Raw genomic sequence first — 18,215 nt, forward strand, 5'->3', positions numbered from 1 at the left:
CTGCAGGTAGAACTTAAATTCATATCTGGGCTGTGCACACAATTGAACACAATTGAAAAGAGGCCGCTTTTTGTGCTCCGGGGAAGAAATTCAGATACTCCAAATAACAAAGAACACTTGTATCAATGTCTGAGATCCTGATGCGAAGTTCATCTCAGGAATGCTTTAAAATGTTTCTTTTTGTTTGGCTTGAGTATACAGTTTACTAATGTTTCTGGACATTTAAAAAAAAAACAATAAGCCCTTAAGAAAAATATTTGCATTTTATTGCAAGCATGCAACTGGCATTCAAACTCTGTGGGTGGGTGTGTACTGTGATTCTTGCATCAGTATTTTGAATGGTGCTGCACCAGTAATTGCAGTATTATTAATTTGAGTTGTTACCCAAAGCCTTTCGAGAGACAACATTTTAAAACATTAATATTCTACCATTTAAAAGAGAATAAAACAACTTCCAAAACAGACACAGGAAGTTTAGGCAGCATACTAGCAACAAAACAATGTAGTCTATCAAAAACATTGGGGAAAAGATTAGATTTTCTGTGGCAACGAAAATATGTCAAAGAAGGTGCCAGGCAGGTATTGCTGGGGACAGCATTCCACAGATAATGAATGGTAGTCAAATGCTGTGCACAAAGAGTGAAGCCGTGTTTTTAATTTGCAGATGTGTTACCTGCTGATGTTCTCATGATGATTACCAATGTATCTGGATGTCTGCCTTACATGCTGCCACCAAAATGCCCAGACAATTGTATGACCAGGAAATACAGACATATCACCGGAGCTTGCCAAAACAGGTAAATCTTACAGCAAGAAGTATAATTATGTTGACGCTCCCCCTTGTAGTGCAAAACAGGCTGGCCTCCCTTGTTTTTCCTCGGGCTTCCATACCTAGTTTCACATTGAAACTCTCTGGATTTGCTTCATTTGCGAAGCCTTAGAATTTTTTACAAGCTCATTTGAAAAATGTAGTTGTAGCAGTTACTTGTGATTATGGATAAATGTTTGCTGTTTAGCCCATTATGGATGCATCTGTTGGCTGTAGATGTTTGTGGGAATGTGCAGTATCATTTAAACCCTGAACCATCTTTGGGGAGCCCCAGTAAGTGCTTTAATGTTACATGTATATTGAATCTGGCAGCTCGGTATTAAGATATACAGTGGTACTTTGGTTTAAGAACAGCTTAGTTTATGAACAACTTGGATTAAGAATGCTGCAAACCCGGAAGTAGGTGTTTTGGTTTGTGAACTTTGCCTTGGAAACAGAACATGTTCCACTTCCTGTTGAGTGTAAATTGAGTCCCCTGCTGCTATGGGAAAGCACTCTTTGGTTTAAGAACGGACTTCCAGAATGGATTAAGTTCGTAAACCAAGGTACCAGTGTAGTTAGATTAAGCAACCTTGCATATAAAGAAATATATAAAGTGTAGATTTGCATTCACGCTGTGAACCGGAGCTTTATATGAACACAGGTTGCCCTTGGCAGATGATGGACTGTGTCAAAAAAAATGTACCCTACACTTCACTATGGATATTTCTGTGCATTCTTCCTTGAACACAGCACTCTTGCTCATGTTGCTGAAGATTCGGGTTTTCCCATTTATTTCAGCTGAGGGAACAAATCCACAAGGACACAGAATGTGCTTTCAGTTCTGTTTGCCTCCCCACCGCTTTTGAAAAGAAAGGTTTCTTACCCCAGTAACATTCCAGTGATCTACTAAAATATTAAAGCAATCAGGAAGAAAATCACTGGTTAAGCTGTTAAATTAACATATCATTACTTTTAATTGAGTGAAATAGCACTATGTGCAGTATTTTATGCCATTTCAATAAAGACAAATCAGCTGTAACTAATCTGAATGCTTTATTAAGGCGTACGTCAACCTTCAAATGTGAATTATCGCAGTTAATTAAATGTATTACTGTCCCACATTGCTTTGCAAATTGAGCCCCTTTGTATACTGAAGATCAATGAAGTATTACTAAAATAATTGTTCCTGTTAAGTGTCCCTACAGAAACAAGTGTATGACTAACTTCGTGTAGATCATCTGTGTCTTTCTGTACAGTTGCACCTTGCAGGGACTCCTATATGGAAGGAACAGTCTTTTTTGTTTGGTGCTCCAGTAAATATCTGTTCTTCTTCCTATCATCATCATTCCTTGCTCATTCTTTAGAGCAGCCTTCCGAAGCTCCAGAAGCTGTTGGTCTGCCACTCCCATCTGCCCCAGCTAGCATGGGCAGTGGCAAGGGATTGCGACAGCTCTACTACAAAACATCTGGAGAGAAAAAGATTGAGAGAGCTGTTTGGGACACTCAGAGAAGCTTACTTGGGACTTTGTGCTTTCACCTGTGCTTTTTGCACAAAGAAAGAATCAATTGCCCCCGGGTTTGGGGAGCTCTGAAAATAGCAAAGGGCTTGCCATAGCCCACTAAACCCATGCAGTTGAGTGTGCATGGACATGAAATTGCCCAACATTCAACATTTCAACCTCTTTCCTTCCTTATTCCCAATAATCACATGGCTTTGGGTGATTTCCTTGAGATCTTAGTTTTCTTTCTTGCTCTTGAGCCACATTCTAAGAGGTCATAATAACATGAGTTGTGTTTACAGGCCAGGATCCAAAGAGTTACTACTTCAGGAGTGTTGAAGGACTTGGGCACGCCAAGCAAAATGTTTGACATCTCCCCTTCCCCTTTCCTTATGCCATACTGCAAATTCCTTTGAAAATCCCCTCCAGATTCAAGAGAGGTATATCACGTGGTATGGAGTGCTGCCTGTTTGATACCCACAAGTTCAAAGCTCCATTGAGGAAAGTGGAATTTGTTCCATGGCACTTTGGATCCTGACCACAGCCTCCAGCTATAAAAAGTTTTACAGGGGATAGCTGACTTTTAAAAACAAACCTTAAACTTGTTCCATACTTATCTCAAGATTGAGGAGTTGCATATGATTGCTTTTCATAAATCTGTCACTGAATTGAACTCGTAAATTTTGAATATTTGCCCACATGCCTGCTGCAGTTAATGTTGCTGGTTATATCAAAATGTATTCTAAAACATTTTAATTGCATAGGGAGCATCCTAGATGGGGAGCCTCCAACACAGCTCTGGCTAGATGGCTTCCTCCAGTTTATGAAGATGGACTAAGTCAGCCTAAAGGATGGAATCACGGTTTCCTACATAATGGATTTCCATTGCCATCGGTTGGTACTCTGTGAAATCATTAAAATGTGTATTTTTTAATAAGAGATTTCTATACCGTGCATCAACAAAGTTTCCAGGCATAGAGCAACAGCACAAGAGAGAATGTGATGAAGGGAAAAATAAAACCTACCCACTAAACAGTAACAAATGAGACTTGCTTCTAAGCAGACTTGCACAGGATAGCAGCACTAATGTAGCTACCACACAATAAGGTCCTTTGTTTCTGCCTAAAGATGATTAGGAGGATGCGGGTGGTGCTGTGGTGTAAACCACAGAGCCTAGGGCTTGCCAATCGGAAGGTCGGCAGTTCGAAACCCCGTGACGAGGTGACCTCCCATTGTTCGGTCCCAGCTCCTGCCCACCAAGTAGTTCAAAAGCACGTCAAAGTTCAAGTAGATAAATAGGTACCGCTCTGTCAGGAAGGTAAACGGTGTTTCCATGCGTTGCTCTGGTTCGCCAGAAGTGGCTTAGTCATGCTGGCCACATGACCCAGAAGCTGTCTGCGGACAAATGCCGGCTCCCTCGGCCTATAGAGCGAGATGAGCGCGCAACCCCAGAGTCATCTGCGACTGGACCTAATGGTCAGGGGTCCCTTTACCTTTACCTAAAAATGATTAGAGACAAGCTTCTTGTGGCAGCTTGGCCCTGTGACCATGGCTGCGGGTGCCGTGCAGCATGTGTGGCCCTGGCAGTGAAATTTGTGGGTGCCTGGCCCCTTCATGGGGAATTTGTGGGCGCTCGAGCACCCAGGGCCCCAGGGAATTGGCACCTATGGTTTCTCATTTACCGCTTAGAGCAGGACTGCGAAACCTATGGCTCTTCAGATATTACTGAACTATAACTCCCATCATTCCACACCGTTGACTAGGCTGACTGAGGCTGATTGGTTTCCAACAATACAGAGAGCCGCAGTTTCCCTATCCCTGCCTCAAAACAACTTTGCCAAGAGAGAGAGGGTGTGTGTGTGTGTTAAGTTTGTTTAAGTTGTACATGTTTAACTGAAATATGTTTTTAAAAATAGAACAACTTTGTGACTTACATTATTTTGGCTAAAGTGGTACGTTCTTGGTTGCTTTCACCTCCTTTGGCTATTGAATGAAAAGTAAATAGTGTCTCACGTGCCAACTCAGTTAACTCTTTTTCTCCAGGTGCGTGAAGTGACAAGAAACATTATCGAGGTATCTAATGAGGCTGTTACTGAAGATGAGCGACATTCTGATATGATCACTGTGTGGGGGCAATACATCAGTCATGACCTTGCATTTACGCCACAGAGTGTAAATCGACTTTCCTTTCTGGGAGAAGCAGACTGCCAACGGACCTGTGAAAACAGGAGTCCATGTTTTCCAATACAGGTATCCTTTCGGTTTGTTTTCTTTAAAATATAATGGTTGATAAAAGTAGTTAAAATATGAGAGAATAAATAAGGCCATGTTTATATTTTGTTGCTAAACCAAGAGTTTTATCAGGAGGGGGGGTTACTATGGTCTTCTGCATCAAGTTTTTCATTCCAGTAAGGAAAATAGAAACAAATAATTCTGTTTTAAAGGTTGTCATTCAGTTTAAATTTTCCTATGAGGGCAAAGACAGCGAAACACAAAATCTAGAAAGCCATTATTTCACAGGGGATGAACTGATTTTCAGAGTGTTATCAAAATTCCCAAACTTTGAGTTCCTTTTTCAATTAGTTTTTGTTGGCCACAATAATTTAGCATTACAGGTACGCTATTCCATAGGAACAAACCCAATAATGAAGTCACTATTGTATACACCGACTGGCAGTAGGCCTCCAAGATTTTAGACAGTGGTTCTTGACCATCCCTCCCTGGAGATGCTGGGAATTGAATGTGGGACTTCCTGCATGCAATGCAGATGCTTCTACCACTGAGCCACAACTGTTCTTGATACTTGTTGTGCTCTAAGAAAAACATCCTTATGTCCATATCTATTGCTATGAAGGGCTATTATTATTTTAGAGTGACTGTGGACCAGTGACTTTCCAGTGTTTCGGGCACTGCCTGGAGATGCCAGGGACTGAACACGAGACATTATGCATGGAAAGCAGATACCGTACTTTTCCTTGTATAAGACTAGGTTTTTATACTGTAAAATTATGTTCAAATTATACACATAGTGCATAGGGGGGGACATGGGATTGGTTAATGCTGCAAGCCGGAGGTTGTCAGCAGCGTGTTATTGGTGGCTGCATCAAGGGGTGGTGTTGATTGACTGTTGCTGCAGTAATTGGGCGGGCAATTGGCTGCTTCTACCAGTGAGGGGACAGACGTTAGCAGGCTGTTGCGACACGCACGAGTGTTAGAGTAGGTCTGGCGGGTGAGTGTTTTTTGGCAAACCCCCCCCCCCCAAAGCTCAACAACCCTAGGCAATCTCCCCCATTTTCTTATTTTTTTTGTCCCCCAAAATAGGGGCATCTTATACACGGGGAGTGGGGGGGTGTTAGGCACGGAAAAGTACGGTACTCTACCCCTGAGCTATATAGCCCTTCTCTGAGGATATATGTGAGAATATATATGAGTCTGTAATTCTGCTGCATGTTTTTAGTATGAGCTTTCTATCCTTGAAAATGTGTGTTTGTCAAAAGCAGTATGATCCCTAGAATTAATGAATGCAATAATTTGCTGTTCTGTGGGAGATTTTTTCCCTCCTTCTCCTCCTTCTCCTGGCAAAAACTGCTTGAAAAGCAGAAGGCACCTTTGGAAGATACTTTCTACTGATTAGCACCTTCCCCTGAAGAATACAAAAGCTCTTAAGCACAGAATTCAGTGTTCAGTTACTCCTTCGCTGGCTTAACAGTCCCCTTACAGTGCCTTCACTATAGCAAGCCTCCCTATTGCCAGATTATTCATTCCTGCTAGTCATTGTTTGTTTTGACATGAAGTCTTTCCCGTTAATTAAAATTCTTACTCCATTTTAAATTTCCCTTTCTGTATAATGCAAGTCAAGAACAACACAGAATATTGCCTAATTTAAAGGCCAAATTATAATCCCTTTGAACCAGGAGGTGCACCTACTGAGACTCCCATTTATATAGCTATTTCAGAAGCAACAGAAACCTGATACTGCTTAGGATGGACAAGGACATGAAACCTACCCTGGATGTACCACGGGCCCTTGCGAAGAACGTGAACATACTCAACAGATCTGGCATAGCAGTTAGGGACCCAGCCTTTACAACCTACAAGCAAAGTTGCTTCTACAGTTCAGGATTTCTATTGGGAACAGGGGTAGGAAGGTGACAGTTGCTTCTCCATCTCTTATCCCATTGCACCTAACAGCTAGGAGCATGGGCTAGTTTTCCCTTCCAATCCAAAATCACTCTGTGAAATCTTAAACGCTGTGCAGCGAGCCAAGAGCAATCTGTGTGGAGTTTGCTTCCGCAAGAGGAGGTGATGGCCACTAGACAAATTCAAGGGGGCTTTGAAAGAGGATTAGACCAGTGTTTCCCAACCTTTTTTGGGCAAAGGCACACTTGTTTCATGAAAAAAATCTCGAGGCACACCACCATGCCAGATGGGGAAAGGTCACTTTTTACTTATGTAAAAAAAAATAAAAAAACAGTAACAGCATAGAAGGTAATGGTTAGGCTAGCATCCCTCTTCCAAATATGCTAGGTTTTTATTTGCAGGGACTGTTCTACATGGGAAAGCATTCAGCACTGTCATTCTCCCATCTGCCATCTGAATTGGTACTATTCTGGGTCAACTTACTCTGCTGCATGTGTAGATGAAAATGGCACCAAGTGTGGGGGAGGGGGCAGAACAGGTTTCAGATACAGGATATTAAGCATACACGTACTTCAGATTGAACTGGTTGCTTGCTTTGCAAGTTTTCATTTCCCAAATGACTGCCTTGGCAAGCGCAATACCTACCAGGCTCAACGCCGGTCTCGCGCTGCCGCTTCCCGCGCTCTCAAGGACCCGGGAGGAAGGTGTGAAGGGAATCCCGAAGGCGCGAAAACCTCGTGCATGCGCAGGCCTTCCGCCTGCGACAGCCCAGTAGGCCGGCCAAAGCGAGCGGCGATGGGATGTGGGAGGGAGCTCGCTCGCCGCCCCGCGTGTGGGGCACGTTACAGCCCCGTGACGTCAGCGCCACGCAGGCAGCCAGGCAGGCAGACGGCGAGAGCCCCGCGCTGGGCGGCCTCTCCTCGCCGTCGCCGCCCCGCCTCTCGCCACCCGACTCGCCCGCCTCCCTCCCACGGCACACCAGGCAACGTCTCACGGCACACTAGTGTGCCGCGGAACACCGGTTGGGAAACACTGGATTAGACAATTTCATGGAGGCTTTCAATAGCAACTATGTACCACCTGGGAATCACAAGTCGGGGCCTGCTTGGGGGTTCTTCTCTCGTAAGCATCTGGTTGGCCACTGTGAGAACAGGATTTTAAACTAATGGGGCTTTGGCCTGATCCAGCAGGTGTCTTCTTATGTTCATATGAACTGGAATTAACTGTTGAAGAATCAAAGAACACGATGTAGTGGTGGTCAATATGAGGTCCTCCTTTCCTATGGCAAGTGGTCAGGGATGACTTGAGCTGTAGCCTTATGAACTGAGCCATTTAGTTTGTTTAGTTTACTTTTAGTTGAAACTGAATACTTTTTAAGAACATTTTGATCAGACCTAGGTTTTACTGCGACAGCAGGGATGGACCAGACGAAAATGCAAACTCTCACACTTGGAGTTACTCTGACATTTCTGATCTAGATCTTTGTTTCATTCATTTGATTGAGCTAAAGTCGTGTGTGGAATTAAGGTGATATTATCTGGCAAGCTTCTTGCAAATTGGTAAATAAGTACTTATTTGCAATGTGCTTCTCTGGCCATGTTTTTGAAATGCCACCGAGGGTATTTTGCAGAATAAGAATTGTCAAGGAGAGAGTTATCCTGGCTAGGTTTTGTTTTGCTGCTTCTTCAAACAAGAGGGCTCCATAGAGAGATATTTTTTATTATCCTGGACTTACTTCTTCCTGTGGAATATCATCATGCTCTTCCATAGCACACATTCTGGCAGATGAAAGTACCACGTCAAGCGCTCCACTTGGGAAATGAGCTACAGAACTGCATCCTGTTAACAGTACGGTTTCAGAATATCTAAAGATTGTTTTGTTTTGTACTTCTTTCCCCCATCAGTGGACACTGTGAAATTATGGAGCTGGAAAATGGGCATTCTTCCAAACCAAAGTGTTGCCCTTTTCACCCTTCAAAAAGTAGCAAACAAACATTTATTTAAAACAGATGGGGGGGGGGAAATTCCTAGGTTATAGTTGGCTACAGTAATACACAAGACTCGCTCCTGGAAGCTCACCCTGAGGGCTTTTTGCAGTCAGGCAAAACTCACTGTTTGAGGTTCCTTCCTCAGGGATGTCAGTCAGCAATTGATGGTGCCTCTGCTGGTGTCAGGTGTGGCACCCTCGCCGTCCTGATATTTGTCTTTCTTCCTTTCATCTTAGGTTTTAAAATTGCCTGGAAACTTTGATTGCCTATGCATTTTGAGAATCTACTGTTGTTTCCCATTTCCAATTTTTAAACAATTGTTTTAATACCTTTTTTGTAAGTATAGTGAGAATGTTTATTGCTGGTAAAAAACTTTACTATGCCAGATAGCTTAGGGAGGAGTCTATGCCAGATGATGATGATGATGATGATTATTCTACAGTGGTAAGGTACCCCTGCCCGTACGGGCCAGTCTTGCCAGACTCTAGGGTTGTGCGCCCATCTCACTCAAGAGGCCGTGGGCCAGCGCTGTCCGAAGACACTTCCGGGTCACGTGGCCAGCGTGACATCGCTGCTCTGGCGAACCAGAGCCGCACACGGAAACGCCGTTTACCTTCCCGCTGGTAAGCGGTCCCTATTTATCTACTTGCACCCGGAGGTGCTTTCGAACTGCTAGGTTGGCAGGCGCTGGGACCGAACGATGGGAGCGCACCCCGCCGCAGGGATTCGAACCGCCGACCTTTCGATCGGCAAGCCCTAGGCGCTGAGGCTTTTACCCACAGGGCCACCTGCGTCCCTATTCTACAGTGGTACCTTGGGTTAAATATGCTTCAGGCTACATACGCTTCAGGTTACAGACTCCGCTAACCCAGAAATAGTACCTCAGGTTAAGAACTTTGCTTCAGGATGAGAACAGAAATTGTGCTCCGGCAGCACAGCGGCAGCAGGAGGCTCCATTAGCTAAAGTGGTGCTTCAGGTTAAGAACAGTTTCAAGTTAAGAACAGACCTCCGGAACGAATTAAGTACTTAACCTGAGGTACCACTGTACATTAAGGTGTTGTTGATTTTTAAAAGAAATATCACGTCTAATTGTACCATAAACTATAAATTATTTCCCCCATGCATATAAGGATCTCCTGCACATATAGGTTGTCCCATTCCTTTCAAAGCAGGTAGCACATAAATGAATATCACTCATTTAAGAAATAGCTGCATGGATTCCTTTCAAAGCACAGCTTTCAAAAATCCACAGATGGATTTTTTAATGCAGTCCCAGTAAAGATGGAAATAACTTATTGATGGTTATAAGGTGTTTCAAAGTGGAAGGGACTGTCCTAGAAGGTGATGGACTCTTCTTTGTGGGAAGAAGCAGGTAGCACACACATGAATATCACTCATTTAAGAAATCGCTGCATGGATTATTCTCCTACCTTCAGTATGTTGTGAGATTGAGTATTACAAAATTACTGTCCATTTAAATAGGCTCATACGAAGTCTGATGGGTGTGAGCTTCCGCTGTGTAAAATGTAGCAACTGTACTGTGCAAGAAAATTACAAAAGCTGTTGCTGGTGGTCATATATCTATAGCTTATATGCCCCCTACTTTGCACAAGGAAGACTTGACTCCAAGGCTAGCAAGGCTGGCTTCTCATTGTGCTGCCACCTGTCCAATAGGAGCATCCAGAAAATTTTTTCTAAAACATTTTGGGAGGTGTTTTTGTCTCCTTCATAGGCAGTGTGCTATCCTGTTGGGTGGGTGGGGGGGTCAAAATGCACGTGACCATTCTCAGTTGTGTATTGTGACTGTCGTCGGCATAATAATATTGACTGCAAATTCTGGCTGCTTTTAATACGAAACACAGCTTCTAAAACAAAGGCAGAGGAAGTTAGATGAACCTATTGCAATGGAAAAAGTGTATAGGAATGTGTATTTATGAAACTTTGTGGAGCAATTGTGCCACAGGACGTTCACAAGAATCCTTTGTATCTTAGGTCAGGCTAATTTTTGCTAGTCGCTTTCAACACTTGGTACACTAATTAAAAGATGGATTTTTTAATGCAGTCCCATTTAAGATGGAAATAACTTACAAGGTGTTTCAAAGTGGAAGGGACTGTCCTAGAAGGTGGTGGACTCTTCTTTGTGGGATGTTTTTAAGCAGAAGTTAACTAGCCACCTATCAGAGATGATGTTGTAGTGACTTTTCTGTGCTGTGCAGGGAGTTGGATGACCTTTGACCTCCATTCCAACTCTCCAGTTCTTGGGAGGGAAATGAGCCCTACGCTGGCCCCTTTGTGTCTTGCAAAAATCCTGAAGGGGGAAGATTTTTGATATGATAATGAGAGTGAACAAGCGGGCAGAAGCAGTTTTCACTCTTTCTGAACTTGAAAGCTGAGCCAATGCTACATCAGGCACTCATCTGAGCAAAGCATGATGGGACATTGCTTGAGGAAGGAGCGGGTGGATTTGAACTATGTTTTCAGGACAGAGGAGATGAGCTCTGAGGGTGAAGAGCCACAGAATTAAGGACAGCAGACGGCAAACATACAAATGGTCATCTGTCATGTGTGATCTAGTTGAGATTCCTTCAATACAGGTGATTGGACTAGATCAGGCATCCCCAAACTCAGCCCTCCAGATGTTTTGGGACTACAACTACCATCATCCCTAGCTAACAGGACCAGTGGTATGGGATGATGGGAATTGTAGTCCCAAAACATCTGGAGGGCCGAGTTTGGGGATGCCTGAACTAGATAACCCTGAACTAGATGACTAGATGTGTCCCTTCCAACTCTCCAATTCTATGATTCTATTATTCTATGAACATTCATCTATCAGATGTGGTGACAATTTATTTATTTGTTTATAACAGAGAATCCTCGGAACTGTTGTTTAACCCTCATAGAGCTACAATTCCCAGCACCCTTAACAAACTATAGTTCCTGGGATTATTTGGAGCAGGCATCCCCAAACTCGGCCCTGCAGATGTTTTGGGACTACAGTTCTCATCATCCCTGACCACAGGTCCTGTTAGCTAGGGATGATGGGGGTTGTAGTGCCAAAACATCTGGAGGTCCGAGTTTGGGGATGTCTGATTTGGAGAAACTTATGACTGTTAAAAATTGGTACAAGACTGCTTTAAATGTTTGGTGTGGATGTGACCTAAGCCACTTTTCAAAGCTGCAACTGTCCCAAGGCAATTTACCTTATTAACAAATATTCTATCTATCTATCTATCTATCTATCTATCTATCTATCTATCTATTTATTTATTTGAAAGCATTAAAACATATGATTCAAATCACAAGAAACCAGCCCATATGATTCAAATCACAAGAAACCATTAAATGTGCCCAATGCAATTAAATGGATTATCTGCCCCTTTGAACAATTTGTGTTTTAGGGTTTGTTTTTCAACCTCGATTTATTTACGTTCCTTTCTTAAGGATTGAGAATAAGAAACATCCCTCTGAGCAACGGATTTCTTTTCTCAAAATAGAAGAACCCTCTTGAGTATGATAATTACAATTCAGAGAGAGATTTTAATAGCTGGTAGCTATTTGATGGCCTCTGCAGTAATTAATAAAAAAAAGTCAGCATCGTAATTATATTTTATTTAAAATAGCCTTGGTGATAAATACAATTAAATAGCTGGAAATATTTTCTTCTAATGATTCAGAATGAAACTTCCTGTGCCTCTAATTTTAAGCAGAGGATCTGCTCTCTAACTCTTCAATGTGAAAAGCTAAGGTCAGGTGGGTCGTTTTTAGCAGATCTAGAATCCTGTTCTAGAAGTATTTCTTTATTGATAGACTTCATCATATAACTGAGGTGGGTTGTGATCTTCCTGCCAAAGAAGGAGGCAGGAGGCACCTAGAAGGTCACTAGTTTAGGCAAGGTACTGCCCTAGGATCCATAGATCATGTGAGTGTCTGCAGAGGTCCTCTTGCATACAGCTGTACTTGCCCAGGATGGGGAACCTGTAGCCTTCCACGTACTGTCAGGCTCCAACTCCCATCAGCCCCTGACAGGGATGACTTAGAAGTCCAGCAAAATCTGGAGGGCCACAGATTGCCCATCTCTGGTCTACACAATTGGTAACTTTGTGTTCTCAATGACAATTGTGTGGACAGAGCCCCCATGTGTATAGTTATATGTATTAGGGCTCTGTTCAGGTATTCAGATGAAGGTATGCAGGTTGAAAATATAGCCTGATACTCCTTTCCACGTGCATCGAAGTCTTTACATTCATTTAATCTTATCCAGCAGAGCTTTTCTTCTGAGTTAGTGCTGGGAAATGAGGTGAACTACAAAGAAGGAGCCCAGTTCATTTTGGTCCTGTAATTTCTCAGAGCACATTTTTTGGAGAATTGATGATGACTCCTAGGTATTATAAAAGAGCACATATGATTGTTGCAAGCATTGGTGTTACCCTTACAGATCACATAGGATTTGGGGTCTATGTAGCATGATGTTTCACAGTGGTTCTGTGATTGGAACGCCACATCTGTTTTTCTTTCCTAGAAAAAAAGAAGTATCCAGGGGAGGGGCTTATTTGGGTCAGGATCATTGAGGGTGGGGAGAAGAAGGCATCTATGTTTTGGCTCCAATGCACCATCTCTAACCCAATTTGCCCAATGAACTGCAATGAGCCACAGAAGGGAAAACTTTCAGGTATAAAATTATGCCCCTATATTTTCCCCTTGTAATAGACAAGCTGAACTTTCCTTCTGGCATGGTACTGTGCAAAGGAAATGGCTTCATGTAAATACACTACAGTAAGATGTTATAGGTTGCAAGAACAAGAAAACATGAGGCATGTTTGATGTCACTTAAAAAGGAACATAGTAAGGACATAAACAAATACATTAAAATAATGAAGGGGCAATAACATGCAAAATGCATTGCATTAGGGGAAATTGCTTTGCAGAAATGTGTATTTGAGGCAAAATTGCAAACAGAAGTATGTACATTAGGAGAAATCCGCACTAAATTGCTGGTGAGCTTTCAGGTGGACTTTTAAAAATGTAGAGAACTTAAGAATGGGGAAACGAGAAATGGGGAGAAACAAAAACTGACAGATTCCTACCCTGCCACCGCTTGGTGTGTTGCAAGAACCTTTTCACCTTAGTTCACTAAGTAATTAAATGCCTAGTGAATTTATTCAGATTCTACTTCACAAACAGCGTTTCAAAAGAATATAGGATCCAGTATTGTCATACCAAGCAACAGTAGGAACAGTGTTGCCATAGATTCACTTGGTGCTCTGGCCCTGAGGAATTTACAGTTTAAATTGGGAAAGGCAAGAGAGGAAAGGAAGAGAAGAATGAAAGAGGGGTGGATATGAGCAATGGGAGTTACCTGGGTTTAGGCTTATTTTCAGGGGGGGAATGGAGGAACATTGGATCCTAAAAATTCCTTCCCTTCAATTGAAAGGGAAAATAAGATGCATCTAAATGACCAAATTAATAAAGGAGGCAAACACTGCATCAGGGGAACATCAAGCAAAGAAAACACTTGATTACACAACAGAGGCAATAAAGGCCACGATTAACCAGAGAAATATTCATTGTCAAAATAAAGGATCACTCCTTGGAACAGTTTCCACTAAACTAATGAGCAAAGAAGTGGGAGCATTTATTAATCAAACAAGTTTTAATCAGCTTAGAAGATAAGCAAGTATTTAACATAATAGCCTCCTTGATAGCATTCCCCACAGTAATGAGTTTTCAGTGCTATTTTAGAAAAAAAAAACCAACACGGCCTATTGAATAATGGGGGGGGGAAATGTCATTAAGCCACAGATTTTAAAGCTCCATTACAAGTATCCTTCAGCCCTCATCATCTCATTTAAATCTCAGATTTCCTCTCTGTGTACCTGGCATTTCCCCCATTCAGTCTGTTTTTTTCTCCACCTGCATTAACACAAATTTAAAAATCCCCTTTTTGTTTGTTAATAGCACCTTGAACATGGAGCAGATTTGATGCATTTATAATGTAATATATGATACCTGCAAGATTAATATAGGGGTTTATAGAGCTTATCTTGACTTCTAGAGTATATGCTTTAAAAAAAAAAAGAACTACTCTCAACAGCAAACAGAAGAAAAGGTGGATTAGGTCAGCAATCTCTACAAAGCTGGTGCTTTTTTCCTTTATCAAAGCACTGCAGAGGTTTCCCTTGAGGGGTTATTTTAGCAAACTGTATTGAAAAGTACCAGCCCTTCCTTAACAATCGTACATGATGGCAGAGAAAATTTGTTCTCTTTCCAAAGTTTGGTTATCTTTTGAAATTCACAACTGAGAGTTCTCACTGAGGACTGCCCCATGAGGGAACGGCCCGGTTTTCTTATCCTGCCTTGTCATGGTTCATTACATTAGGTGATGTGTTGCTAAACTTCAGACAAAATGGGTAGGGGCAGCAGGGTCTCCCAAAGACGATTTGATTCCTTTGTAGGCAAAGGACAAGATGGAGTTCCATCATCTCCCATTCTGTGCACAGAAGCCTACTTCAATACCGGTAGCAGAACAACAACCTTCCCTGCAGCTGAGGGCACCAGGTTAGCTTAGGGGTTGTAGGACGGCCATGTGTACACACAGGTCTACCCTCCCAACACATTCTCTCCTTTCCAGCATCTGCTAAGTCAGCTGACCCTCGTTTTGTCTAATCATAGGCCCTGGCCTGGCGGAGAAACATATTTCTAAGTCGTATTTTCTTCTAGGTATGTCAGGTAAAAAAATGTGTAAGTGGATTTTGTCCATCCTTTATTTTCAAATACTGCACATACACACGCACACATATACCTTTATTCTGGTGGGCTACTGAAAACCTCCCATCATTCTTACAAATATCTGAGAAACTGGCCAATTGCCTGCCCTGGACAGGATTGCACTTCCTCTGAAGGAGCAGGAATGCAATCTGCCTTCTGGTTCCAGCTTCGTCCCTGGAGACCTAGGTAGCCTTGGTGGTAGCCGAGACAGGTGTCAGCATAGTGCACCTCTGCTCAGAGATCGACACTGGCTGTCAATCTGTTACTGGGACAAATTCAAAGTGTTACTATAAAGCCCTTAGCAGCTTAGGAACAGTTTACTTGAAGGGCCGCCTGTTTAACCACTTTGTCATTCACATGAGTAATACATGTATTTACAAGACCAACACGCTATGTATTCTCATATTTTAACTCTTCCCCTTCACCCCACAAAAAACAGTTTTTAAAAACAGAGCCCATATGTTGTGAAACTGCAAACGATATCTGATATCTGAGTGATTATGTATTGATGGCGTATTAATTGATGCCTAATTGAAACTCTGCAGATTTCCCACTGAATAAATTTCAAATAAAGACATGGAACTGTAAAATGGAACACAATCAAACCAGCAAAACAGCAAAAAAAATTATCAATATATTCCTTTAATTTGCCTATAGAGCCTCCGTAGATTGGCAGGGGTTTCTGATTCCCAACTGTTTAACAGTAACGAAAAAAGGATTTGTCCTTTCTAAACAAGGGCATTAAACTGCTTTATGCCAAGTGCAAGGGGAAAGGTGTGATTTGTGCACATGCCCCTGTTCCCTTGACAACTGATGTTTTCCACTAATCCACTGTGTGCATGATACACCATAAGAATCAGCCCTAAGAGTTCAGCCACACGTGCATCAGCAAGAGTTGTGTCATAGTTGTGCAGTATGTTCCCTAACAAAAGGTATTTTACCTAATCCGCAGGTTTTTGCCAATGATACGTTCTCTACGAGCCTGAGCTGCCTGCCATTTTACCGCTCGTCCCCTGCATGTGCCACTGGCCACCAAGGATTTCTCATAGGAAACCTCTCTGTCTTAAATCCAAGGCAACAGATTAATAGCCTCACCTCCTTCCTTGACGCATCGACGGTTTATGGCAGCACGCCCACAGTAGAGAACAAACTGAGGAACCTGACAAGCGAAGAGGGCCTCCTGAGAATGAACACGCAGTATTTTGACAATGGCCGCGAATACCTTCCTTTTGTGGCCCAGGTGCCTTCCCTTTGTGCCCAAGACCCCAAGGCGGACAAGGAAGAAAGGATTGAATGCTTCATGGCGGGAGACAGTCGAGCTAGTGAAGTCCCTTCACTGGCAGCTATGCATACACTTTGGTTGCGAGAGCACAACCGCCTGGCAAAAGCGCTGAAGGAAGTCAACCCTCACTGGAGTCCTGAAAAGGTCTATCAAGAGGCCCGCAAAATCGTTGGCGCGCTGCATCAGGTAAGCTGACACTTACCTGGATGTCATTGCGCGTTATACTTTTTGATTCTGGCGCTATACAAATAACAAAGTGTGTTTGGGTAAATAAACATGGGAGGGGGTGAGAATTGCACCCGCTATTCCTGCCCTTGTTCAATTGGAGATGCAAGTTGGGCCATGCATATCAACTGCTCTTTTCAGGGCCCCAGAGCACTGAGCCTATGCACAAAAGACATGGGTTGATATGGGTTTGGACCAGTAGGCATTGATCCCAGCACTGCGCCCTCTCTATCTGCAAGCTGCCTGTTATCCCAAGTCACTCTGCACACACACACACCCTGCACTCTATTGGCCAACTCCTAGGGGCAAGGTCCCTTCAGGCCCCACAGTAAAATATTTGAGGGGGCCAGACCCCCAAAGTTAATGAGCATTGTCATTCAAATAGTTTCTGTGTGTGATTGATACAAGGCCGATACAAGGCACCTCCAATATTTTATTCAAGTTGGCACCTCTGCCCTCCACACGGACAACTTGTATGCATAATGATTCTTCCAACTGCATTGTGACCCTTTCCCCTTTTATGTAAGAAGACACATGATGATTCAGGTCAAAGTCTATTCTAATATAGCATCCAGTCCTCACAGTGGCCACTTAGATACTTCTGGGAAACCCAAATGCAGCACCTGAGCACAACAGCTGGCATTCAGAGGCCTGCACTAACTTCAACGCTGGAAATAGAACCTAGCTAGTGTGGGTGGCGCTGTGGGTTAAACCACAGAGCCTAGGACTTGCCGATCAGAAGGTCGGTGGTTCAAATCCCCGTGACGGGGTGAGCTCCCGTTGTTCGGTCCTTGCTCCTTCCAACCTAGCAGTTCAAAAGCACGTCAAAGTGCAAGTAGATAAATAGGTACCACTCCGGTGGGAAAGTAAATGGCGTTTCCGTGTGCTGCTCTGGTTCACGAGAAGCGGCTTAGTCATGCTGGCCACATGACCCGGAAGCTGTACGCCAGCTCCCTTGGCCAATAAAGCGAGATGAGCGGCGCAACCCCAGAGTCGGTCACGACTGGACCTAATGGTCAGGGCAAATCGTCCATGAGCTTTATCCTCCTTGTCTACAGAGTTTCCAACTATTTGAAGATGGGTGGGGAGTACTTACCTTGTTTCATCTCAAGTCTATGCTTTCGTTTTTCTCTCATTCTTTTCCGGCAAGTTCTGCTGCCCTGTGTGTTTTATCCTGGATAACTTCTCTTTATAGTTCCACTTTATAGTTCTTCCTTACAGTTCTTTGGGGGCATGGTTTGCAAAATTGCATTTTGTAGGCATGTAACTGCACTCCTTGAAAGAGATTAGAGATTTACGGTGCACAAACACTTTGCCTCTAACGCCCTTTAACCACATGAAGCAAGATGAAAAATTATAAGGGTAGATTACACACATATACATATGCCACTTTGTGAAGGAATCCTATTTCTCTTTCCAGCTACTTACATGGGCCTAGAGTAGGGTTGTTCAACAAGGGGGAAGTTTCATTTCCCCCAATAAAGCTGAACAACTTTTGTGT

The 18,215-nt window shown here is 43.0% G+C and overlaps 1 protein-coding gene across 7 annotated transcripts in view; it reads left to right on the plus strand.

Moving 5' to 3' along the window:
• Positions 1-18,215, plus strand: part of TPO (thyroid peroxidase) — a 110,218-nt gene that overhangs the window by 43,368 nt on the left and 48,635 nt on the right. For all 7 annotated transcript variants that reach the window (XM_083495544.1, XM_083495543.1, XM_083495547.1 and 4 more), the window contains exons 5-8: positions 665-797; positions 3,075-3,204; positions 4,354-4,560; positions 16,160-16,675. In XM_083495544.1, coding sequence (XP_083351670.1) covers positions 665-797; positions 3,075-3,204; positions 4,354-4,560; positions 16,160-16,675 — 986 coding nt within the window. The remainder of the gene's footprint in view (positions 1-664; positions 798-3,074; positions 3,205-4,353; positions 4,561-16,159; positions 16,676-18,215) is intronic.

The sequence above is a fragment of the Podarcis liolepis genome, assembly GCF_965112155.1.
Source record: "Podarcis liolepis genome assembly, chromosome: 3".
NCBI classification, from domain to species: domain Eukaryota; kingdom Metazoa; phylum Chordata; class Lepidosauria; order Squamata; family Lacertidae; genus Podarcis; species Podarcis liolepis.